This window comes from Hemicordylus capensis, chromosome 3 (assembly GCF_027244095.1).
Source record: "Hemicordylus capensis ecotype Gifberg chromosome 3, rHemCap1.1.pri, whole genome shotgun sequence".
NCBI lineage: Eukaryota > Metazoa > Chordata > Lepidosauria > Squamata > Cordylidae > Hemicordylus > Hemicordylus capensis.
This window is the reverse complement of record NC_069659.1, coordinates 117,756,977-117,782,638: the sequence shown is the minus strand read 5'-3', so window position 1 is coordinate 117,782,638 and position 25,662 is coordinate 117,756,977. Positions and strand designations below refer to the sequence as shown.

General features: G+C 44.6%; 1 protein-coding gene across 1 annotated transcript; it reads left to right on the top strand.

Moving 5' to 3' along the window:
- The first annotated feature begins 2,789 nt into the window (after positions 1-2,789).
- On the top strand, positions 2,790-24,758 carry RAB9A (RAB9A, member RAS oncogene family). Its single transcript, XM_053304633.1, has 2 exons — positions 2,790-2,948; positions 23,581-24,758. The coding sequence occupies exon 2, from the start codon at positions 23,615-23,617 to the stop codon at positions 24,218-24,220; it is 606 nt and encodes a 201-aa protein (XP_053160608.1). The 5' UTR covers positions 2,790-2,948; positions 23,581-23,614; the 3' UTR covers positions 24,221-24,758.
- Positions 24,759-25,662: the final 904 nt, after the last annotated feature.

Genomic DNA, 25,662 nt, shown 5'->3' with positions numbered 1-25,662 from the left:
GTGAGTCAGTGGCGGTGAGTACTTTTAGTTCACTTGAGTGCTTTTAGTTCAGCTGCAGAGTGCCTCTCACCAGCACCCATGCCCCAAGGAGCCCCTGCACCAGAGAAGCCATGGCCCATTCCCAGTTTAGGAACGGGAGAGCTCTCGCCACCGTACTGTTTTAAAGTTAAAGTTTTTTTTTTAACAAAGAGAAAAATTTTAAAAGTAAAAAAGCAGGAGAATGGGATGAGCATTTCCCTGCAGGAAGTAGGGACATCCCACACAATGCAAGACAGTTGGCAACCCTATCTTGCCCTCCTGGACCTGCTTTAAACCTTGCAGAGGGGCAGCTGAATGCCACTTTTCAGGTGCCCAAAGACCTTCAACTGCCCCTACTGCTAATCACTCCCCCCCCCACCTCAGCCCCATGGCACAACACTTGCTCCACCCACCCCCAAGAAGTGTGTGCCCTTCCTCTTCCCTTCCTGGCAGTGCACTAGTCATCACCACGGCTGCTCTTCCTGCTCCCTGGATTTTCAAAGGGCGGAGAAGAGGAATGGTTGGAGCAAAAGGAAGTGTAATGGAGATGACAGTGGTGGACTAGAATGTCTTCATCTAGCCTACTACCACTCTCCTTTTCTTCTGCTCAGACCATTCCCCTCCATCTTTTGAAAAGCCAGGGAGCGGGGGGAGAATAGCTGTGGCAGCTGACCTGCTGGGTAAGGAGGTGCCAGGGCAGAGGTAATTGGCAGGCACAGAGTATCCCCTCCAATTTGTTGCCTAAATTGGCCACCTCACCAAACCTCATTAGCAGGCCAGCCCTGATCACTTGCAGCTTGATTCTAATTCTTGGAAGTCCCATTTATTTCAACCGAACACACTCCTGAGTAAGGAATAACACTTACAACCTAAGTCAAGTATGCATAGGATTGCAAATTTAATAATAAATTGGATGTGTTTCAGCTGTAAAATCAGCACCTAGACCTGCAGATGATAGATTACAACTGGCAGAACCAACATCCAAATTAGAAGGGAAATACAAGTATGGAACCAACAGCAATGGAAGCTGCAATCCTAAACACTGAAATCAACAGGAGCTGCTTTTGAGAAAACAGGGGTTTCTCCCATACACCCATCTGGCTATAAATGTATTTCTGAAATTCTAAGTTGGTAGATATAGGCTGCAACTGCTCAGTGGTGAAGGTTATCTACTCAGCACATGCTGAAGTATAATTTTTTATTACTCTGTGGTTTCGATTCACGGAACGAAGTAGAATGGAAACAGTTGTTAGTCCTGTTCCAGATGCACTTATGTAAGCCCTAATGGGAGAGTTCAGGCAATGAGTGCACTATAAAAAAAGTTCTCATTCTTTGTTCAAGAGCTTGAACAAGCAGATTTAGTTTCATTTCCTTCAAGTAAAAGTTAGCGTTAGGTGCAAAATAATAACTCATACATATGTGAGAGGAGGTCACTTTTGCATGAAGGAGGATGCCTTTGGATCAATACTTTATCTTTTTAAAAAGTTGTCAGTAAGCTATGCCAAATGCTAGTGCAATAAGAAATTGATTGACTGACATTGATTGAGTCCCATTTTTTCACTGTGCTCCTTGACTTTCATTACTCAAGCTTGCAGATTATCTGTGTCATCAACCTAGCAAAGGTTACTGATGTTTCTTCCTCCAACTGGACTACACTATACAGAAGTCCGCACCCCATGCCATTCACCACAGAGCATGGTCAGACCACTTTCATGACAAGCTGAACATAGGACAAGCTGGACAGGGGAACATAGGAAGCTGACTTATACTGAGTTCAGAACACTTGTCCCTCTAGCTCAGTATTGTCTACACAGACTGGCAGCACCTTCTCCAAGGCTGCAGGCAGGAGTCTCTCTCAGCCCTTTCATGGAGATGCCAGAGGGTGGGGAACTTGAAACCTGATGCTCTTCCCAGAGCGGCCCCATTCCCTAAGGTGAATATCTTACAGTCTTCACAGGTGTACTCTCATCCAAATACAAACTAGGGCAGACCCCTGCTTAGCAAAGGAGACAATTAATGCATTGCCTGCTGCAAGACGACTAGCTCTCCTCCCGCCAGTTTTCCGAGCCCTGCAGTGCTGGGAAAGCTTTACTTATTGACTTCAGCGTCAGTCATGCACTGTTAAAGGCATGGTGGAGCGGTTCTATTCATAAACATACCAACCCTAAATGCTAATGCAACTAAGCACTTATAGAGCACTGAAATACTGCAGAAATTAATAATCTGTGCCTGGAGAAGAAGTATATATGTCAGTGTGAGGTGCAGTGGATCTTTGTCGAGAGGAGCACTCGGTGGTCACCTAGGATGGGAGCTTCAGGGCTGGAATGCAGGAGCAGCACCAACACTAGCCCAGACCAGTCTCTGCATGGGCCAATGGCGCAGCGGGAAACGACTTGACTAGCAAGCCAGAGGTTGATGGTTTGAATCCCCGCTGGTATGTTTCCCACCTATCTCGGACAGCAGCGATGTAGGAAGACGCCGAAAGGCATCATCATCTCCAACTGCGCGGGAGACGGCAATGGTAAACTCCTCCTGTATTCTACCAAAGACAACCACAGGGCTCTGTGGTCGCCAGGAGTCCACAGCGACCCGACAGCACACTTTACCTTTAGGGAAATAAAATGGTTGGGGTAAAAATGAAAGAGAGTGGGGTGGGTCCGAGCGCCCAACCCCTTCGGTCGTTCTTTAGCAACGGCCGCCTCCCGCTCGGTAGAACGCTCTTACGTGACGCAGGGGGGGGGGGGAGAAAATTTAATTGAGCGCGGCGACAACGCTCTCCTGATATCACGTGAGACCGAGACTCCGCCCCGCCTAGCGCAGCCTCCGCCATGTTGTTTTTCCTCCAGGGTCCCCTCCCCCCGTCGTAGGCAGCGGCGTTCGAGTCGCAGGTGACTTCGAATCCAGCTCTTGGTCCTTTTTCTGCCTCCTAGGTAGGTGAGCGTGCATTGAGCACCCCGCACCTCCGCGCTTCTCCTTGTGGGGCCTGGGAAGGGGAAGAAGTCAGGCTGCTCCGTGCGGGTTTCGGTGCTTGAACCTGAGCGGCTCGTCGGCTTCCGAGGGTGCGGGGCTGCTGATGGCTGGGAGTTGGGATTTGCTCTTCGCCGCTGCGTTTCTTAGGAGGCTGAGGGAAGGCTGGAGGGACGCTGACCTCGCGCTTCTGGACCACAAAACAAAGCAACTGGCCTTTGGCCTTTTGGTCCCTGCTTGTCGCAAAAGGGAGGTCCTTCCTGGACCTAAAGTGACAAAGGTGTGTGCGGGACAGCGAAGCAAACTGGCCTGGCTGTAGTCCTGCCCTGACACGAACTTGGGTGTGTGCTCCATTGAAATGGAGCATCCTTCCAAGAGGAATGGGGGCGTGGGGGGGACGTATTTCAATTATGTTGTTCCTGCACAAATACGACAAGCTTTTCTCCTGCAATATGTGCTTGGAGACATTTTACTTCCTGAAGTAGGAGACTCGGCTCTCAAATTGCTGACCTGCCTGTTTGTTTTCTTTCCTGACTTATACATGTGGCGTGATTTATGATCTCGTGATGCCTACACAGACGGTAGCTCAGTGGAGAAATAGTTTCTCTTCTATACTTCTCAGCTGGCACATGACACATTGTCTCCAAGACTGTTCCTCAATACTGATTACAATCACTGGACTGTCAGAGAACAGCTCCACTACTGTTATATATGTCCCCTTTATCTTTCTTTATTTCTAGCACCTGTGGAAAATTCCTTACCTTTTCATTTGAGAAAAGACTGTCTGTTGAGCGAGCTATCTAATTTGCCAACCTGTCATGATTGTTTTTATGGTTAAGAGGATTTTGAACAAACATTGTTGTGTTTCCCTGTGCAATTGTGTACATGAAGAGAAAAGAACTTCTTGACACCTAACAAAATGCCAAGTGAAATAAGTTCCTGGGACCAAAATAGCTAGCTATTCTGTTGAGAACCAGACTAAATCTCTTTAGATGTTCCTGTCCTATGGCTAAGCAGGAAAATGTAGGCTGTTTCCCCAGCAAAGATGAGAGTTGAAAGTATTTGTTCAGAGCATTGTGTAAAAACAACTCTTGATCAACTCTTGCTCAGGAAATCCAGTAATCTACTTGTCTGTGATGAGTGAAAAATGATGCCCAACCAATGATGAGTAATCCTGACGAGTAATATACCAACATAAAATCCTGACGAGTAATATACCAACATAGCTCAACAAGTCTTATCTGCCTGGTGAATAGATCCAAAATTTCTTGACCCCGATCATGCTGGAAAATCACTTGACTGTATTTGAGGGAGAGACTTTCTGGTTTCTTTGTAAAGGACTACATTGAGTTCTGTATCTCAGTTTCCGGAGTGCATGACTAAACATCTCCAGTTTCCTTGTCACAGATGTAGTTGTTATAGGATTGGGGAAGGGAAGCTCTGTTGAACACTGAGGCAGAATTTGAACTTCTTGACTAGAAGCTTTGAAAGCCCAAAGGAGATCCCACCTCTTTCCTAATCTGTTTCCTCTATTGCCTCACTATGCCTATGGTGAGAGAGTCTTTCCTAATACTTGATTTAACTCTACCCTACAACAACTTAAATCGATAATTGGAGGAATTCTTTATCTTTATGCCAACATCTAAAACATTTGAAAGGATTTAGCTGGGTGAACAATCTTGTTCCCACCTGTTTAATGTTACAATTCACTCATGCTGAGAGGGAGTAGGGACTCAATCCAATAAACATATAGCTAAAGCTGCATCATGTTAGTCCAATATTACATAGTTATGTTCCACAAGCAGCTTTGGGAATGCAAATTGAAAAGTGGTCTATAAATTCTGTATGTTAAAACAAAATAAACCAGGACTGGAAAAATGGAGTGCCTAGTTTGGGCATCTATAACCCTGATATGGCTACCTAAACATTAAAATACTTGTTCACCTATGGCTAGAGCTGGTATTTAGGAACTCTAAAATTTTTTTTTACATATGGTGTGGGCAGGTCTGTGCTGGCTACTGTCATTTCACCCATTTTAAACTCTGCCTTATTGTTGTTCAGTCATAAGAACATAGGAAGCTGCTATATACTGAGTCAGACCATTGGTCTATCTAGCTCAGTATTGTCTTCACAGACTGGCAGCGGCTTCTCCAAGGTTGCAGGCAGGAATCTCTCTCAGCCCTGTCTTGGAGAAGCCAAGGAGGGAACTTAGAATCTTCTGCTCTTTCCAGAGTGGCTTCATCCCCTGAGGGGAATATCTTGCAGTGCTCACACATCAAGTCTCCCATTCATATGCAACCAGGGCAGACCCTGCTTAGCTATGGGGACAAGTCATGCTTGCTACCACAAGACCAGCTTTCCTCTCGAGAGACAGTCATGACTCTGGAGCGGGGAGAGAAGGGTTGCAGCAACAGGCACAACCCTACCTGACCTCACTAACATACTTAGGGAATGCTGTTCTGAGTGGAGCTATGGCTAAGGCCACTGTGATGTAGGACTGAAAAGCACTGCTGATGCTTGTAAGTAGTGAAGTGATTTGAGGACCCTTGCAGTAACTCCCATGTATTAATTACAGTTCTTTGGTGCTTACTATTACAATTCATTTATGCAGTGTATGTATTATCTGAATACAGAGTGTTTTTCTAGGCTAAATTAAGATCTTCAAAGCTTGCTGTCTACTTTGCAACATGTTAATTGGCCCTAATAAAGGTATTGGCTGCCTTTTGGCTTTTGTATCTGAATAGTTCTACTGATTACCGAGGCCTATATAGAAACACAAGCAAGTTGATTCTGCATTCACACTACTTAAATCTCATTGATTTGGGATTTAATCAGCCTAACTCTGTAGGATTGCAGCTACTACTCTTGATTCTGCTTGTGCACTCCCCTTGCTTAATGTACTATAAAGTTGGACAGTCAGGAATATTAGACATATATTCAGAACCAAATCTCATTTTAAGAGGAACCTAGCATACTTGATGCCACTTCTTGATAATCTCAATGCACTCCTGCTGCCCAGTTTTAAATGTTTAAGTGCATTTGTTTAAAGTCTTTATAAAAGCACAAAGTTCTTTGCATTTAAAGTAGATTTCTTGAACTCATTTAATCATTTAATTTGGTTGAGGATACATTGTTGCAAGCTGTAAACAAAAGGCATTTCAAATGTTTTGAGCAGTGGAATCGGTTGTAACAACTTGTATCTGCAAGAAGTTTATATTCACAAGAATGGTCCTCCAACTACAGATGCATTTCCCCCCAACTTCTTTCCCAGGTGGGTCTCCAAGATAGGATCCCTATCTTTTACTGTACTGCCTGTGGATAAAAGCTACATACATGGTCAGTGGAACAAGTTGTGCATCTTCATATGGTGAAACAAACTGGGCTAGTTCAGATGAACCTGAGCCCCAGTGTGTGAGCAGGACGGGCTTGTGCCTGGAGTGCGCCCATCTGCACTCCAGATGCACTGCTGGGATGCCCTTTAATCACATGAAGGGGTGTTCATCTAAATCATCTCTCTACATGTGCTCCAAAGCCCTGTGTTTTGGAGAGCGTGTATCGTGATTCAGATGAACACCCCTCACATGATGAAAGGATATCCCAGCAGCACGTTGGGATGTCCTTCACATTCTTGCTCTGTCCACACTTTCGACACATGAGCTCAACACACACCGATTATTCAAAAAGGAACCCGGGGCAATCGGGGAACTACAGGCCAGTTAGCTTAACATCCATTCCAGGCAAATTTATGGAAAGCTTTTATCAAGGATAAAATTGTAAAGCACACAGAAGAACAGGCCCTGCTGGGAGAGAAACAGCATGGCTTCTGCAAAGGTAAATCTTGCCTCACAACCCTTTTGGAGTTCTTTGAGAGTGTCAACAAGTGTGTGGATCAAGGTGATCCAGTTGTCATAGTATACCTGAACCTCCAAAAGGTTTTCGACAAAGTTCCTCATCATAGACTCCTGAGAAAACTTAGCAGTCATGGGATAGGGGAACAAGTACATGTGTGGATTGTTAACTGGTTGAAAGACAGGAAACAGGGGTAGGTATAAATGGAGAGTTTTCATAATGGAGGGAAGTAAGAAGTGGGGTCCCTCAGGGATCTGTACTGGGACCGGTGCGCTTTAATTTATTCATAAATGATCTAGAAGTAGAGGTAAGCAGTGACATGGCCAAATTTGCAGATGATACCAAACTCTTCCGGGTAGTGAAATCCAAAACTGATTGTGAGGAGCTCCAAAAGGATCTCTCCAAACTGGGTGAGTGGGCGACAAAATGGCAAATACAGTTCAATGTTGGCAATTGTAGTTCAGTGTTGGCAAGTGTAAAGTGATGCACACATTGGGATAAAAAACCCAACCTCAAGTATACGTTGATGGGATCTGAGCTGTCGGTGACTGACCAGGAAAGGGATCTTGTTGTGGTGGACAGCTCATTGAAAGTTTCGACTCAATGTGCAGCAGCTGTTTAAAAGGCCAATTCCATGCTAGGGATCATTAGGGAGAGGATTGAAAATAAAACTGCTAATATTATAATGCCCTTATACAAAACTATGGTGCAGCCACACCTGGAGTACTGTAAACAATTGTGGTCACCACATCTAAAAAAGGACATTGTAGAACTGGAAAAGGTGCAGAAGAAGGCAAGCAATATAATCAGGGGCCTAGAGCACCTTTCTTATGAGGCAAGGCAACAACACCTGGGGCTATTTAGTTTAGAAAGAAGACAACTGTGGGGAGACATGATAGAGGTCTATAAAATCATGCATGGTGTGGAGAAAGTGGATAGAGAGAAATTCTTCTCCCTCTCACATAACACTAGAACCAGCGCTCATCCCAAGAAATTGATTGCTAGGAATTTTAGGACCAGCGAACAGAGGTATTATTTCACACAATGCATAATCAACTTGTGGAATTCTCCGCCACAAGATGTGGCGACGGCCAACAACCTGGATGGCTTTAAGCAGGGTTTGGAGAACTTCATGGAGGAGAGGTCTATCATTGGCTACTAGTCGGAGGGCTATAAGCCACCTCCAGCCTCAAAGTCAGGGTGCCTCTGAGTACCAGTTGCAGGAGAGTAACAGCAGGAGAGACAGCATGCTCTCAATTCCTTCCTGTAGGTTTCCAGCAGCATCTGGTGGGCCACTGTGTGAAACAGGATGCTGGACTAGATGGGCCTTGGGCCTGATCCGTCAGGGCTGTTCTTATGAGCCATGGATGTTTTCAGAACCAGCTCACTAATTTGGGAAAAAATGCAGTGGGGAGAGAAAGGGCCCCCTTCATCTTGGGGAAATACCAGGTCAAACATTGCAGAGATTAAACTGCACAAGCACACTCTAACTAGGTTTGTTGTAATGGGCCCTAATAAACTCTGCTGCCACTGAAGCACAAATGGTAGTACCTAGAACAATGCATAATCAACACTTTCCACCAAACCCCTTTATTTTAGTGGTAAGTGTTTTTCTTGAACTTGCCTCCCAAAGATCTTAAAGCTGGATTTTATAAAACCTCTCTATAAAAATGATAACATTTTGAAACAGGGGTCAAGAAATGTGTCTGTTCACCAGTCAGACACAAAATCTTTGCTCATCATGCTATATTGCCACATTATTCAAGATTCCTCCTGCCCCCGCTCATCTATATTATTAATTCTCCAAGACAGGCCATGTGTGGGGACGTGGTTGAAAGGAGGCAATTGGCTGACAGAGTTTGCAAGCAAAAGCATCTGATTGGGCAGTGGGGATTCCATATGCAGATAGGGAGGAGGAGCCTGTGGCACCGTGGTGATTGGGCAGTAGGGATTCCCTATGCAGATAGGGAGGAGGAGCCTGTGATGGTTAAGGTCAGTTGGAATGCAACTGTTACTGGTCGGAAGATGTTCTTGATTGTAGAGGAGAGGAATCTATATATAAAAAAAGGATAGCAGGCAGGGGTCTGCAAAAAGATGGTTGTGAGGGAGAAGAGTCCCTTCAGGAGAAGGAGGGTGCCGTTTTGTGAATTAAATGAGGAAACAAGATGAACAAAATCTGTTAATTCAGGAAGGGAGGGAGAAAGAGAACGAACATGAAGGGAGGGGGAAGAAAGGGGGAAAGCGAGTGGAGAAGAGAGAAAGGGAGGAAAAGAAGGTAGGGGAAGAGAGACAGAAGGAAGGGCGAAGGATGGGCCTGAGCCTGTCAGCAGCCTGAGGGGAATGAGCGACCATGGAGGCACTGGCAGCAAGGAAGGGTCCAGGCAACCACTGCTGCTGTTTGGGGCTACTGAGGCCATTGCCAGAGGGAGGCAGGCAAGGGATGTGCCCAGGCCTGTCAGCCGCCTGAGGAGAATGAGCGGCCATGGTGGTGGCAGCAGCGAGGAACGGCCCGGTCAACCACTGCTGCTGCTCCTGGGGGGAGGAGCAGGAGTGGGGCTAGGGTGAGGATGGGTAGGTCTCTGGGATAGGAGGCTGCAGCTTGGCCAATAGACGGCAGCAATGCTGCAGCCAAGACCAAGAAGGGTGAGGGGGATGGAAGCAACGGGATGGATGAGGAGCAGGAGTGCAGCTCAGGTGAGGGTGGGGAGATCTCTGAGGTGAGAGGAGCAATCAAGTACTAACGCACAGATGTTCTAGAGCGTGCAAGAGTTCCAGCATTGAAGCAGCGAGAAATAATGGCAGCGGTCAGGATGCAGAGGTGGAGGGCTGGCAGGTGAAGTCCCTTCGGCCAGAAGAGGTGGGTGGACAGCAGGTGAAGCCCCACCGGCCAGGAAGAGGAGGCAGTGGCGTGGAGAAATAATGGCGGTGGCAAGGAGTTGGGCAGACGGCGGGCAAAGCCCTACCAGCCAGGAGGAGGAGGAGGGAGGCGGTGGCGGGATGGCCTGGCCCTGGCCTGCCAAATGGGGAGAGCTGCGGGGGTGAGTGAGCAAGCTGGATGGGGGGAGCAAGCAAGCTGTCGGGGGGGGGGAGCAAGAGAGCTGTGGGGGGATGCCACAGGCTCATTGCACAACTGCACAGATGCTGTGCAGGGTCAGCTAGTTGGACATTATTTCTCACTTACCACAGACTAGTATACTAGTGGATTTTCTGAGCCTTGCTTTGAAAAATTAATTGATTAATCAGCTGAAAGGCAAATAACATGTCACTACATTATTTGGCTGATTTTCCACAGAGATATTGGATACATACAGTAAAGATATATAGTGTCTTAACACAACTTAATAAAGTGCTCACTTAGCAGCTGTGTAAATAACAGATAACTCACAGTTTTTCTTACTCTGGAACAAGGAGTCTTATAGTGGAGCAAGAACTTGTACTCCAGAGTAAGAGTTCTTGAGCAGCATCTAGACTTATTAGTATGACTAAGCCCCATTGCAAACAAGGAGGCTAGTTAGTTATGACTAATTTATATCCCATTAATTTCAGAAGGACTTATGTCCTGTTGGAATGTCGTCTAATTTTAGATTGTGAGCCCTTTGGGGATAGGAGATCATCTTATCTATGTATTTTTCTAAGTAGACCTCTTTGAGAACTTTGGTTGAAGAGTGGTATATAAATAACCGTAGTAGTAGTAGTAGTAATGATTAATTTAGTCTGAATTCTGCTCCTTATTCTAGAGAAGGCCTAATCAATGTAGGCTCCCAGCTGTTTTTTGGACTACAGCTCCCATAACCTTCAGACACAGTGGTCAGTAGCCAGGGATTATGGAAGTTGTAGGCCATCATCTGCAAAAGGACTGAAGTTGAGCAGCCCTGTTCTAGAATAAGGGAAACTGTATGGTACGGCATAGATTTTTATCAGATTAGTTTCATATAACCATATATTTCCAGTTAAAATCATTTCTAAAAATGTGTATGTGCAAATAGTATAAAAATAACATATAGTACTCAAAATTATCAAAACAAAGAAACATATCTTGGCTTATACCTGAATTACACTGATCTAGTAAATTAAAAAACAAACCGTTTCTACATCTATTTACTTGAACATAATTTGATTACTAGTAGAAGGGGTTAGGGCCTAATACCTCTTAATGATTATGCAGCCTAATCCTATGTAAGCTTAATTTGGAGTAAGACACAGTGATTTCAATGGGACTTCTGCTTAAGTCTGCATAGGACTGCAGCCTTACATAAACCGTTCTGTGTAGAATATCCAGTTTCTAAACAGAGGGATTGAGCTATGTAGAATTTCACTAAATGCCTGCAGTAACTTGGGTGGGGGGATTACCCACATTAATGAATTCTTTTTAAGAAGAAAGGTGGGATGTAAATTTCAAAGCGGCAATCATATACAATATTAGATGGTATATGTGCCTAAAAGCGGGCAGAGTGTGGCCATTATACATTCACTTATTTAGAGTATGTATATTTGCCATTTCAAGATCAGTATTGCATTTAAGTGAGATGATAGAGACTTTTATTTAAATCTTAAACAGATCGCAGCTCTTTCCCTCATCCCCACACAGTTTTTGTATAGTGCTACTAAAATGGCTGAGTAGCCAGCCCTCTTTATTATACATACTGCTGCTGTTTGGTCATGTTGGGTTAATTGGCATAATATAGTTACCCAAAGTTAGTTTTTTAAATGCTTTCCACAAAAAGTGCCCATATATGTTCCTGCTCTGTACTACTGTGCTTTGGTTCTGTTTCTCCCCTTCCCTCACTTACTAAGCAATAGTTTAATACCTGGAGTATTAAACTGCTTTTTTATCTAGCTAAATTTCTAAAAGTAGAAACGTTGCACTTGGTTACTAAACATTAAATTGTTTTATTAGAGTGCTCTGTACCTTATCTGTGTGGTGAGAGTAACTCATTCTAAACATTGAGTATCATATGTACAATGTGTTTTAAGATACTAACCATGTTTAGGAAGTCTAAAATGCATGGCCATACTATGTTCAGTAATAACATGATTTTGGGGGGGAGGCAGGTGTTTGATTATCATGATTTATGTTGAACAGTAAAGGTAACTATTTTATGACAAGATATTTCATATGCTTATAAATACTTTTTAAAGTTTAAAAAAATGAATTGTGGGTATACCAGGACTTAAAATGACTGAGGTCATAGTTGTACTTCTCAATAACATTTTACTGATAATCTATTCCCCTATTATATACATGCGTACAGATAAGTAAGTAGCAAAGACTATGCCCTGGATCCAGAGGACTGTGTGACTACATGCATCCAAGAAAGCTTTGGAAAACTTGTGTTTCTTGAATAACAGTCCCTAGGCTGAATGGTAACCTTCTTTTTGAAACTGAGGGGAAGTTTAAAAAGTAGTTTGTAATAGTTCATGGGAGTCTGCCAATAAAAAATACCACTGAGACACTTGGACATACCTAAAGTAGCTCTTTGGATCCCACCCTATGAGTTTGATATAAAGAATTGTGAGTGGAAGGCAAATAGCTGCAAGTGCTATTTAGCAAATGCTTGCGTAAGAGTTCCTGCAGTTAATCAGTAGGTTCTATAGCCTGGTTCTCATGCTTCTGCTTGCCGAATTTAGACAAGGTGAATAAAATATTTTGGTTTAGTTACTCTCTCTTCACATGTCCAGTGCAGGGGTTCTCAACAAGTGTACCCTCTCGGTCATAAGCCTTCAGTTTAGGTACCACATAGAGAGTTTGTGTTTATATACACAAATTTAAATGATACTTTTAAATCTACATTTTAAAATTTAAATATGAGACAGGTTGTTCCAGATAGACTACTCCAGACTAAGTTACTCATAGGAGTCTTATTGAAGTTAATGGGATCAATTTATTTTGTCCCATTAATTTATTGGGAATATTCAGAGCTAATTTTCCTTTCATTTTTCCTGCTTCATAAATGGAAAATGGAGGAGTTGGTAGTTTCCATTAATGACCATGAATGTAGAATTCATTAAAGGAGGCAACCAACTACAGATCAGAATCCTCACAGTACCGTTTGATTAATAAGATTAATCACCTGCCTAAGAGTCCGCCTGAATGCACAGGGCCAAGTCTCGGCTGAAATTCCCATCTCCAGAGGGGTAAGGCAGGGCTGTATTTTGGCCCCCATTTTATTTAATATATATATATCAACTCTGTTATTTCTATCATGAGTGTTCCCTCGATTCACCCCCACAAACTGGCACATAAACATCTTGCCATTTTGTTGTATGCCGATGATATGGTCCTTATGTCCCTGACACCGATAGGATTGAGATGGGCCCTTTCATTGCTCAGCTCCTACTGTGCTGAGGAGCTTATCGAAGTAAATCATCAAAAAACGAAAGTGTTAGTCTTTGCCAAGCACCCTAAACGCCACATATGGTGAATGAATGGACATTACGTGGAACAAGTTAAAATCCTTAAGTACCTGGGCGTGGTCTTCCACTCCTCGGGCCGGCGCCAGGCACATCTAAATTATATTATGCAGAACGCCCAAGCCTCAGCCCACCTAATTAGATCTTTTTACTTTACAAAGGGGGTTCTTTGAATTCCAGCCACTCTTAAATTATTTCTTGCCAAGGTCCACCCTTTATTATTATATGGTGCTCAGTTGGGCCCTTTTTGTAATTTCGCCGCATTGGAAGCTATTCAAACAAAGTTTATTAGATCTATATTGCAGCTTCCCGGATGCGTTCCTAATGCCGTCATTAGGCGCGAGGTGGGCCTTGGCTCCCTGGAAGCGGAGTATTGGAAATGCATTTTTGCATTTTGGTTAAAATTAGTCTTTTCTCAATCTAGACTTGCCCCCTTGGTATTAACTGACAATTTTGATTCCACCTGGAAGCGTCTTGTTAAAATAAAATCCCAACTCTACAGGTTTTCGCTGGATATGCTTATCAGTTTGGGCTATGATTGTGCTAGGAAATCTATTAAACAACGTATTTCTGACATTGATTTACAGTTAGAAGTTGCCAAAATCCCAAAAGGTGTTTACCTTGGAGATCAGCATTTTAACACAAAACCCGCTGCATACCTAAGTAATATTTCCTTTCCCAAGTTTAGGCGGGCGCTATGTTTAGCTTGATTAAATGCGCTCCCTACAGCGGTGCTTCAAGGGAGGTTTAGGAGGGTTCCTTATGCATCCTGACTTTGTCCTTGTGGGTCTGGTGATATCGAGACTACTGAACATGCTCTACAAGAATGATCCATCAACACTTATTTTGCCTTATCTTGTGATATTTCCTGGTTGTTCAGATGAGTCTCTCTTAAAAATTTTATTGTCAAATTTTAATTATAAATATTCCAATACAGTGGCTAAATTTTGTTATATTTTATGTAAATTACGTTCTGCTGTGTGTGATAATGTTTCTGGTCAATGACCGAAATAGAGGATGATGATGATGATGATAAGATTAGCCAATAGCACCCTATGTTTAGAAAATCTGGTTGTTCCAGGAATATTTTAATATAACAATATACAGGTGAAACTCAAAAAATTACAATATCGTGCAAAAGTTCATTAACTTCAGTAATGCAAATTAAAAGGTGAAACTGATATATGAGATAGACGCATTACATGCAAAGCGAGATAAGTCAAGCCTTAATTTGTTATAATTGTGATGATCATGGCGTACAGCTCATGAGAACCCCAAATCCACAATCCCAGAAAATTAGAATATTGTGAAAAGGTTCAACAGTCTAGGCTCCAGGTGTCCCACTCCAATCAGCTAATCAATCCATAACACCTGCAAAGGGTTCCTGAGCCTTTAACTGGTCTCTCAGTCTGGTTCATTAGGAATCACAATCATGGGAAAGACTGCTGACTTGAGAGTTGTGCAGAAAACCATCACTGACACCCTCCATAAGGAGGGAAAGCCTCAAAAGGTAATTGCAAAAGAAGTTGGATGTTCCCAAAGTGCTGTATCAAAGCACATTAATAGAAAGTTATGTGGAAGGGAAAAGTGTGGAAGAAAAAGGTGCACAAGCAGCAGGGATGACCGCAGCCTGGAGAGGATTGTCAAGAAAAGGCCATTCAAAAGTGTTGGGGACTTTCACAAGGAGTGGACTGAGGCTGGAGTTAGTGCATCAAGAGCCACCACACACAGACGGATCCTGGACATGGGCTTCAAATGTCGTATTCCTCTTGTCAAGCCGCTCCTGAACAACAAACAACGTCAGAAGCGTCTTACCTGAGCTCAAGAAAAAAAGAACTGGTCTGTTGCTCAGTGGTCCAAAGTCCTCTTTTCTGATGAGACCAACTTTTGCATCTCATTTGGAAACCAAGGACCCAGAGTCTGGAGGAAGAATGGAGAGGCACACAATGCAAGATGCTTGAAGTCCAGTGTGAAATTTCCACAGTCTGTGTTGATTTGGGGAGCCATGTCATCTGCTGGTGTTGGTCCACTGTGCTTCATTAAGTCCAGGGTCAACGCATCCGTCTTATCAGGAGATTTTGGAGCACTTCACGCTTCCTTCTGCAGATGAGCTGTATGGGGATGCTGACTTCATTTTCCAGCAGGACTTGGCACCTGCCCACACTGCCAAAAGTACCAAAACCTGGTTCAGTGACCATGGGATTACTGTTCTTGATTGGCCAGCAAACTCGCCTGACCTGAACCCCATAGAGAATCTATGGGGCATTGCCAAGAGAAGGATGAGAGACATGAGACCAAACAATGCAGAAGAGCTGAAGGCCACTATTGAAGCATCCTGGTCTTCCATAACACCTCAGCAGTGCCACAGGGTGATAGCATCCATGCCATGCCGCATTGAGACAGTAATTGCTGCAAAAGGGGCCCAAACCAAGTACTGAATACATATGCATGCTTATACTCTTCAGAGGTCCGATATTGTTCTATTTACAATCCTTGTTTTATTGGTTTCATGTAATATTCTAATTTTCTGGGATTGTGGATTTGGGGTTCTCATGAGCTGTACGCCATGATCATCACAATTATAACAAATTAAGGCTTGACTTATCTCTCTTTGCATGTAATGTGTCTATCTTATATATCAGTTTCACCTTTTAATTTGCATTACTGAAATTAATGAACTTTTGCACGATATTCTAATTTTTCGAGTTTCACCTGTAATGCTTCTCAGTGAGCAGAATAATGTGTTGTGCTTGCCTTGGCACACTCAGGAATTGCAAGCTCACTGTGTGTATCTGTTTTACCCTGGAAGGTCTGAAGGTATTGGATGTTTTAAATAAATTTGTGTGTTTTTTTAAAAAAATATTCCTTAGCTTAATCTTTATAATTAATTCTTGAAAACATGCCCGTGGGGATATGTCCCAGCACACAGCAGATTGGCTGGGCGGCGGTGGCGGATTGGCTGGGCAGCGGAGGCTTGCACAAGGCAAGAAGCCATTGAGCTGCTGCTGGGGAAAATGGTGGCGGCTGTTGTGAGGAGGCGGCTGCGGCTCGGCCCCAGCCGCAGTGAGGCGGTGGTGGGCGCGCAGGGCCCAGGGGGTCAGGAGGTGGCTGGACCGGCACGAAGAGGAAGTGCGGCAAGAGGGGATGGGCTGGGAGAAGGGGCTGAAGTGGGGGGGGGGGAGTCAGGAGGGACGTTGAAGGAGGCCGGATCGGGAGGGGAAGGGGCAGCAGGCCGAAGCCCCAGCACCCATTGAAGGAGGCCAGGTTGGGAGGGGAACAGGGAGGTAGGGCAAGAAGCAAGACTGGGGCAGTAGGTGGGGGGGGGGGTGTAGAAGAAACGGGGAAATGGTGGCGGCCGAGGCTAGGAGGCGGCAGTGGCCACGGCCTGTGTACCTGCCGGGGTCAGGAGGCAGCGGCCAGAGATAACAGAGAAATCAGCAGGAGGCAGGAGAAGGCGGGGGGGGGGGAGAGAAGCAGGCCAAGTCAAGGAGTCAGTCAGGGAGAAGGGGGGGGAAGAGTTGAACTAGGGGCGCAGATGTTATGCGCCTTGTCAGCAAGTAAATATTTAATATTTTAAGGGAACTTTTTTGGGTGGGGAGGCTCAGTATTCTGAGTTGGGCTGCCCATCTGCAACAATAGTTTTTGAGGGGAATGGCTTTAATTTAATTTAATTTATTTATTGCATATCTATACTGCTGAATCCAATGGCTCTGGTTGGTTTACAAACTAAAAACAAAATATTATCATTCAAAAGTCAAGCATAAAACCATAAAATCTGAACAATTAAAACGGTTTTAAAACCCTGGAAGGCCAGACCAAACAAGTCTTAAGGGCTCTCTTAAAGGCTGATAATGTATTTAAACCACGAATATCTGTGGGGAGTGCATTCCACAACCTAGAAGTGGCTACAGAGAGAGCCTAGTCCCAAGTCACCATCAGATGTGCTGGTGGCAGCTGGAGATGGACCTCTCCAGATGACCTCAACAGCAGTGGGGATCATACAGAAGAAGGCGCTCTCTAAGGTAACCTGTACCTAAGCCATTCAGGGCTTTAAAGGTAATAACCAGCACTTTGTGTTTTGCCTAGAAACGTATCAGTAACCAATGCAACTGTTTAACAGGCATAATGTTAAGTCCAGACATGTAGCTCATCACAATCACAAATCCAGCAGCCAGTGCAGCTTTTTAAGTATAGGCATAATATGGACTCTCTGGGTTGTCCCAGAGACCAATCTGGCTGCCGCATTTTGAACTAACTGAAGTTTCTGAACTATATACAAAGGCAGCCCCACATAGAACGCATTGCAGAAGTCAAGCCTGGAGGTTACCAGCTGGTGCACCACTGTTTTGAGGTTTTCTTCAAGGAATGGACACAGCTGTTGAATCAGCCGAAGCTGATAAAAGGTGTTCTTAGCCATAGCCTCCACCTGAGATACCAGGGTGAGACCTGGGTCTAAGAGCACCCTCAAACTGCATACCTTTTCCTTCTGGGAGAGGGTAACCCCATCCAGAACAGGAAGATCTATCCCATCCCTCAAATTCTGGCCCCCCACAATGAGCACCTCCATCTTACTTGGATTCAGTTTCAGTTTGTTATCCCTCATCCAGCCCATTTCTGCCTGTAGGCAGGCATTTAGGAAATGAGTGTTACCTCATGATAAGGAGAAATAGGAGACAGAATGGAGCCTTGAGGGACCCCATATAATAGCTCCTTTTTAGAAGAGCAACTGTCACCAAGTGCCACCATCTGGAATCTACCCGCGTGGAACCACTGCAAGGCAGTGCCTCCTATCCCCAACTTCCCTAGGTGATCCAGAAAGATACCATGGTTTATGGTATCGAAAGCCACTGAGAGATCCAAAAGAACCAGGAGAGTCACACTTCCTCTGTCGATTCTGCGATAGAGGTCATCCATCAGGCTATCTCAACCCCATAGCCAGCTCTAAAGCCAGTTTGAAATTGGTCTAGATAATCAGTTTCCTCCAAAACTACTTGGAGCTGATTAGCCAGTACTCCCTTAATCACCTTGCCCAACCAGGGGGAGATTGGAGACAGGCCTACAGCTATCCATCACTGAGGGCTCCAAGGCAGGCTTCTTAAGAAGTGATTTAACCACTGTCTCCTTCAAACAAGGCAGCATTCTGCCCTCCCTCAGTGATGCGTTAATGAAATCAACTAGGCTGCCTCCAATAATTTCCCTACAAGTTGAAAGCAACCAAGTTGGGCAAGGACCCCAAGAACAAGTGGTAGGCCACACTGCCCCAAGCTAGGGATGTGCATGGAACTGGCGGGGGCTGGTTTGATGGCGGGGTTGATAACTTTAAGGGTGGGGGAGGGTACACTTACCCCCACCTCCTGCTGCTCGGTTTCCTCAAAGTCTGTCAGGGCGGCAGCCACCCCGTTGTCCCCTTTACTGGAAGTACTCAACGCGCCTGCGCACACCTGACACATGCAGGTGTATAGAGTACTTCTGGTTACTTCTGATAAAGGGTAAAATGGGGTGGCAGGGAGGTATGCTGCTGCCCCAATGGTCTTTGAGGAAACCGAGTGCTGGCGGGGGAAATGCGGGGGGGGGGCATGCACCTTCCCCCGCCCTTAAAGGCAGACACACACCCATCCCCCGGCCTTTGAGCCTTCGAACTGGCCTGTGTTCGAACCTGATCTGAGGGCTGTAAAAGGGCCTCCGAACAGGTTCATCCACAACCCTACACCAAGCAGCTTGTCCACGTCTTCAGGAGTCACAGATTGAAACTGCAAGTAGGATTGCCGGACACCCCCTTTAATAGACTCTGCAAAAATAGTAGATTCCAAGTCAGCCCAGATAAAAGAGATTTTATCTGCAAAGAACGCACTAAAAGCATCACAGCAGGATATAGTCACTGGGAGTAGATTTAAAGCAGAAGGGAACATAAACAATCTGGGATAATTCTGCTGAATGCAAACCCACAGATACAATGTGTACAGACCAGAATTGCTCCTTCACTGCACACACTGCCACCACATAGGCCTTCAAATTGGCTCTATGCTGTGTCCTATCAAATTCAAGCTGAGTTTTTATCCACTTGCGTTCCAGTCACCTACCTTGCTGCTTCAGCCCCTGTATAACTTGGGGCCATTCGTGAAGCAGTTCGGAGGAGATGCTTAGGAGCGATTGTTGCTATTGCCCTGGTGAGCTCCCTATTCCAGGTGGGGATGTGCACAGAACCGGGCAGGGGGAGTCCGAAGGTGCGGGGATGTATGTGTTGGACTTTAAGGGCGTGGGAGGGTGTACTTACCCCTCCCTCTGCTTTTCCCCTGCCGGTGCTCCATTATTTAAGGCTTCTTTGGGGCGGCAGCATTCCTCGCTGCTGCTCCGTCCCCTCTTTGCCTGGAACTGTCCATTGTGTGCATGCATGCGAGCGTGACATTAGAGCATAAGCACACACCAGGTACTTCTGGGGAAAGAGGGGGACGGGGCGGCAGGGAGGTATGCTGCTGCTATGATTGAGTCTTGAATAATGGAGCTCCGGTGAGGGGAGGTGTAAGTGCACCTTCCCCTGCCCTTAAAGTCCACACCCCCCCTTTGAACTGGCCGAACAGCCAGTTGTTTGAACCAGTTCAGAGGCCTTTAAAAGGTTGGTGCACATCCCTAATTCCAGGTACCCACCACATCCTCAACAGAATTGTCAATAGAACCAATCCTCCAAGGCATTTTGGATTCCTACTGGATCCAGCAATCTTCTTGGGGGGACCATCAAGTCTACCACCCTGAAAGGATTAGTTGTAACTGTGAAACCAACCTTAGCTAGGTGGTGGTCCGTCCATGACAATGGGGAAACTACAGGATCCCCAACCCATGGAACAACTCCCTGATCTGAACAAAAGACCAAATCAAGTATGTGGCCAGCAACGTATGTTGGTCCTGAAGCTAACTGGGATAGGCCCATAGTTGTCATGGCCACTATGAACTCTTGAGCCACACCAGACAAGCCAGCCCCAAAGTGATTTTTGAAGTCCCCCAACACTAAAAGTCTAGGTGACTCCAAAACCACCTGAGACCAGCTCTGTCAGCTCAGTTGGGGAGTTGGTTGGGCAGCAGGGTAGACGGTACACCAACAGAATCCCTAATCTATCCCTAGTTCCCAGCCTCAAAAAGACATACTCAGTACAAGTCAACTGTCTCACAGAGACCCTGGTAAGGGAAATTGTATCCTTATGGACCACAGCCACGCCACTCCACCCCACTTTCCCTAATTTGCTCCACAGCAGAGTAATCCGGTGGGAGAAGCTGGGCCCAAACTGGACCACATGCTTCTCCTAACCAGGTTTCTGTTATACAAGCCAGGTCGTCACCCTCATCTACAATCAGGTCATGGATGATTTCAACCTTATTCTGAATCGATCTGGCATTACAGAGGAGCATGGCTAGGCTCAGTGGGTAGTTGGAACTGCTCCCCGAGACCTGAGAGTTGACAGGGAAGCCAGAATTGGAAACAGTAACTGAATTAGTAATATCCATTCCCCTGGAACGGCCTGCTGCCTTACCAACACCAACTCTTCTATTCCCCACCACTACAGTAATAGCTGCCCCGGAGCTGCAGAGCACACACCCCATTACTGCCTCCCCAGGAGAGCACAAACACATATCTATAAATTGTCTGGCACAACCCAATAAAATGGAGAAGAAGCCCAAGCCCCCAAACCCAGCCTAATTTCTTTCCCAAATATTCCCCCCCCGGACTTTGATCCCACCCCAAAGGCCGGCCTCCCCATGGCAGAGGAAGTTTTGACAGCCGCCTCTGGTGCACCTCCTTCCTTTTTTATACAAGTAGCTCGGAGCCTCCCCTCCCACAAGAGACTCAGAGCTAGTGATGTGCACGGACCGGAGGCCTCCAGACCAGTCCGAGCATGGGCGGTTCAAGTGGACTGGGGTGGGGGTTCCTTTAAGGGCAGTGGGGAGGGTGTACTTACCCTCCCCGCCGCTTTCCCCCCTCCGGCACGCCTTTTTTTGTTAGCAGTTGGGACGGCAGGATACCTCCCTGCCGCCCCCTCCCCCTCTCAGCTGCAAAAGGCTTCAGGAAGCCTTTTGCACGTGCGTGCGTATCATGTCTCCGTTACGTGCGCACGCGTGTGTGGCTGCACGCATGCATGTCGCGGAAACGTGACATGCGCACGCACGCTCAAAAGGTTTCCTGAAGCCTTTTGCAGCCAAGAGGCGGAAGGGGCGGCAGGGAGGTATCCTGCCACCCCAATTGCTAACAAAAAAAGGCGCGCTGGAGGGGGAAAAGTGGCGGGAGGGTTAAGTACACCCTCCCCCAGCCCTTAAAGGAACCCCACCCCAGTGCTGGACCACAGCTCTGCAGTTCCGTGCACATCTCTACTCAGAGCCAAGAACAGGTGGAAACAGTCCAGCAATCAGGAACAAAGTGTAGCTGGAATTAGGCCTGCCAAGCCAGCAGAACAAAGCAAAAGCAGGCCTGTCTTCAGGGGAAGTCGAGGGTGTAATAATAAATCTCCACATCCAAAAACTAATATTGTTTTGCTTAGTGCCCCAATAGTGGAGCATTTATTCATGCACTTTCTGAGTGCACAGAATGAAGAATTGCGATGGGACACTGCTCCAATAGGAAGTAGAACACTGGAATGATGTTGTCATGCAGAAGAGTGGTTTTCTAAACTTTCTTCAGGCACATTTGCTCTCTTTGCAGCCAAGTCACACTCTTTGTAGGAAGTATGGCAGTGTTCCAGCATGGAGTATTTAACCAAGTGAGCAGCTATTGGTTTCCACTTAATGTTGCAGAGACTTCTTAACTTACTAAATGCAACAAACATATAAGTCTCAGGGTGAGTAATGGGTTGTTATGCATGTATTGTATTGCATAACAAGGAATTGGAATTGTCCTAAGATAACCAGATTCTGCAACTGGTTTCGCAGGCAAATGCAAGCAAGCAACAATAACTCAAGTCATTGTATGGGAACTGCAGTTTTAAGACGTAGAACTTCTTATTGAAATCACTTAAGCTTTAATATAGTACTGAGGCCAGCTAAACATCCAGTTCATCTGAGCTAGAGCTTGACATGAGCACACCCTACTTGTTTTTTACTGTCATAAATTTTCCTCTAGTGTTGGACCTTACATAGTACATAGTAAGGATGTTTGTTTTCTTCAAATCTCCCAGTGCCACTAAGAGACTGAGCATGTCTTCCCTTAAAATGGAAAGTGTATACTTTGAAATGTGTATTTAGGACTATTACAGGACTATTTTTATGTGCTACCCTTAAGTGGCGCAGTGGATAAATACTTAACTAACAAGCAGAAGGTTGCCGGTTTGAATCCCCATTGGTACTATATTGGGCAGCAGCGATATAGGAAGATACTGAAAGGCATCATCTCATATTGTGTGGGAGAAGGCAATGTAAACCCTCCTGTATTCTACCAAAGAAAACCCACAGGGCTCTGTCGGCACCAGAGTCGACATCAACTCGACAGCACACTTTACTTTACTTACCCTTTGGTGTGACAGTCTATGCACAACTTGTTAAGAAGCCTTTACTGTGTAGGAAATCAGTATTATAAGAAGCAACATGGCTTTTGGAGTTTTTGGACATTACGCAGAACTTCTGGAAAATCCTTTTTGTTACACATGATGCTGAGGTTGCAGGAATAGACAGCTTTTTTGGTGGAGGGAGGAGGTGTCACTAAATGGGCTGAGTAGCATCCAAGAGTTTTTCTCAGTTGCATGCATGTATATACACCTCTCTACCATTTTCCATCAATAACTATGTCTGAATCTATATGGGGCACCATACAGCCAAATCTGGTACTGGAAAGCAAATGGAGAAAGTGCCTGGGCACCTCGGGACTAATGCTCTGCCAGCATAAACTCCTTCCATAAATGGAAGGATGGTTGTGCTCACTGGAAGGAATTTATATTGGCTGAGCATGATGCCGCCTTCCTTCCTAAACAACAACTTCCTCTCCTAAAAAATTTCATTCAGATGAATTCTAGAAACTGTATAACTTTAGAAATTCCACAGTTGGCTAGTCTGCTTTATCTGTTTTCAAAAGCAGGTTGAAGTCACATTGTCTTAAGGTACATCTGGCTGCATAGAAAGGAAGAGAGAAAAACAGTCAGCTGTCCTGTTGTACTATGTTGTAGTTTGAGGAATTCTTCATAACTTGTAGAATACCTTTAATTACATTAAAAGGTCTCCCCTTTTGTGAGTATACTTTAGCAAGAAACTGAAGTGTCATTGATTTTTTAAATAAAGTTCATTGCTACTATTTTATCAATATAGTGTTTCTCTAACAAGTGGAAAATGTTAGGTATGAACACAGTCTGTTTTATTTTACAGAACTGGATGTCAACAGGATCCATTTTTTGAAACTATGGCAGCAAAATCATCACTTCTTAAAGTAATCCTTTTAGGAGATGGAGGAGTTGGGAAGAGTTCAATTATGAACAGATATGTCACGAACAAGTTTGATACCCAGCTGTTCCACACAATAGGTGTAGAGTTCTTAAATAAAGACCTTGAAGTGGATGGACATTTTGTTACAATGCAGATATGGGACACCGCAGGTCAAGAACGTTTTAGGAGCTTACGGACTCCTTTCTATAGAGGTTCTGACTGTTGTCTTCTCACTTTCAGTGTAGATGACTCTCAAAGCTTCCAAAATCTGGGTAACTGGAAAAAGGAATTCATTTACTATGCAGATGTCAAAGAGCCTGAAACATTTCCTTTTGTGATTCTGGGTAACAAAATTGATATAAATGAGAGGCAAGTGTCTACGGAAGAAGCTCAGGTTTGGTGCAGGAACAATGGCAACCATCCTTACTTTGAAACGAGTGCAAAAGATGCCACTAACGTTGCAGCTGCTTTTGAAGAAGCTGTTCGAAGAGTTCTTGCCACCGATGATGGGACAGATCACTTGATTCAAACTGATACAGTAAACCTTCACCGGAAACCGAAGTCTAGTTCATCATGCTGTTGACTACTTAGTTTATTTCTTGGCCATATAGTTCTAACTTAACATGGAGAAATAATAGATCAAATATGATACAGCGAGTGCCACTCTAATATATTAAACTGTAATATTTTACTGCTTTGCGTGTTGGGTAGAGGAGAACTTTTTTTCAATAAGTGACCTATTACTGAATTAGCAGTGTCTGATATTTGGGAAGGTACCAGCTCAGAATTCACTTAATATAAGTGTAACTTAAAAATTGATAAATTATATACTAAAACTTGAAAGTTCTAGAAGCACTTCTTGAGGGACTCATTCTGAAATTGAGATGCAGAATAAACATTTTATATGTATGTATTTTTGAGATCACCAGTCCATGTTTTGCTTCACTAAAACTTTTCATAAAGCAATAATGCTAGATATTAAAAATATGGTATTGTTCCGAGTGTTTTTCTTTTTTTTAATTCTAAATGAATAGAAACATCTTAAGGGCTTTTGTTGTTTGCCTAGTGTTACTACACTGCCTGTAGATTTTTAAATTAGGAAATAAATCTGCATACATAGAGCTGGTCTGAGTGTGTTCCTCCCCCTTTCCACTGCCCTATCAGCCTTTGATGGGTTTTGTTTGTTCTCCCTATAGTTACTGAGTTAATAGTGTATCTTATAGGACAGGAATGTTGCTGCTATTGGTTGGGAGAAACCAACCTCTCTCCCTCACCATCAACAGGTCAGAGGATCTCAAGCAACCCCACCCCCTTTATGCTTACTGAGCAACTCCCTGTGATGACTGTTGAGTGTGGATGATTTAACCACATGGGCCTTTTACACAACTGGTTCTCTGCTGCTGGGTCACCTATTAACTGGAAAGAACCATGCATTTAGAACAGGTGGTACAGCGTTTAGGTAAGCTTTGCAACTGCATGGAATACCACTCAAGTTATGGTGGCAGATATTTGGCTGGGGGGATCTCCGTAGCAGAGTATTTCTGTGACCTACAACATTTTATTACTGTTCAGTCTTCTGCTATTACTATTAACAAAATGACAGCATGACCCCAAAAGTGGTCTGCATCTTTCTTGAGAAACCTAGAAAAGGAACAGCTGCTGAGAATACGTCATTCTTTTTCAACTTTGAGAACTAGTCATTGAGTGTTCAAATGAAACTTTCCAGAAGATATCCTTACAAATACATGAAACATGTGGTCTTCTGTACTGTAAGTGGAAATTTATATTGTAGCTTTTAAAAAAACTGTTTTCCAGAATTCCTGAGGCATGTGATCCAGTGATTTGTATTAGATGCAGTAAACAGTTATGGAATATCAGAACTGTAAAATGTGAATGGCTCAGATTGGTGTCATCCACTTACATAAAAGCAAATGAAGCTATCTACACAGTAAAAGACAGAGCAATATATTAGTGTTTGCACTACTTAATAGTTTCCGCATGTTAGGCTGTAATAAAACTCAACAG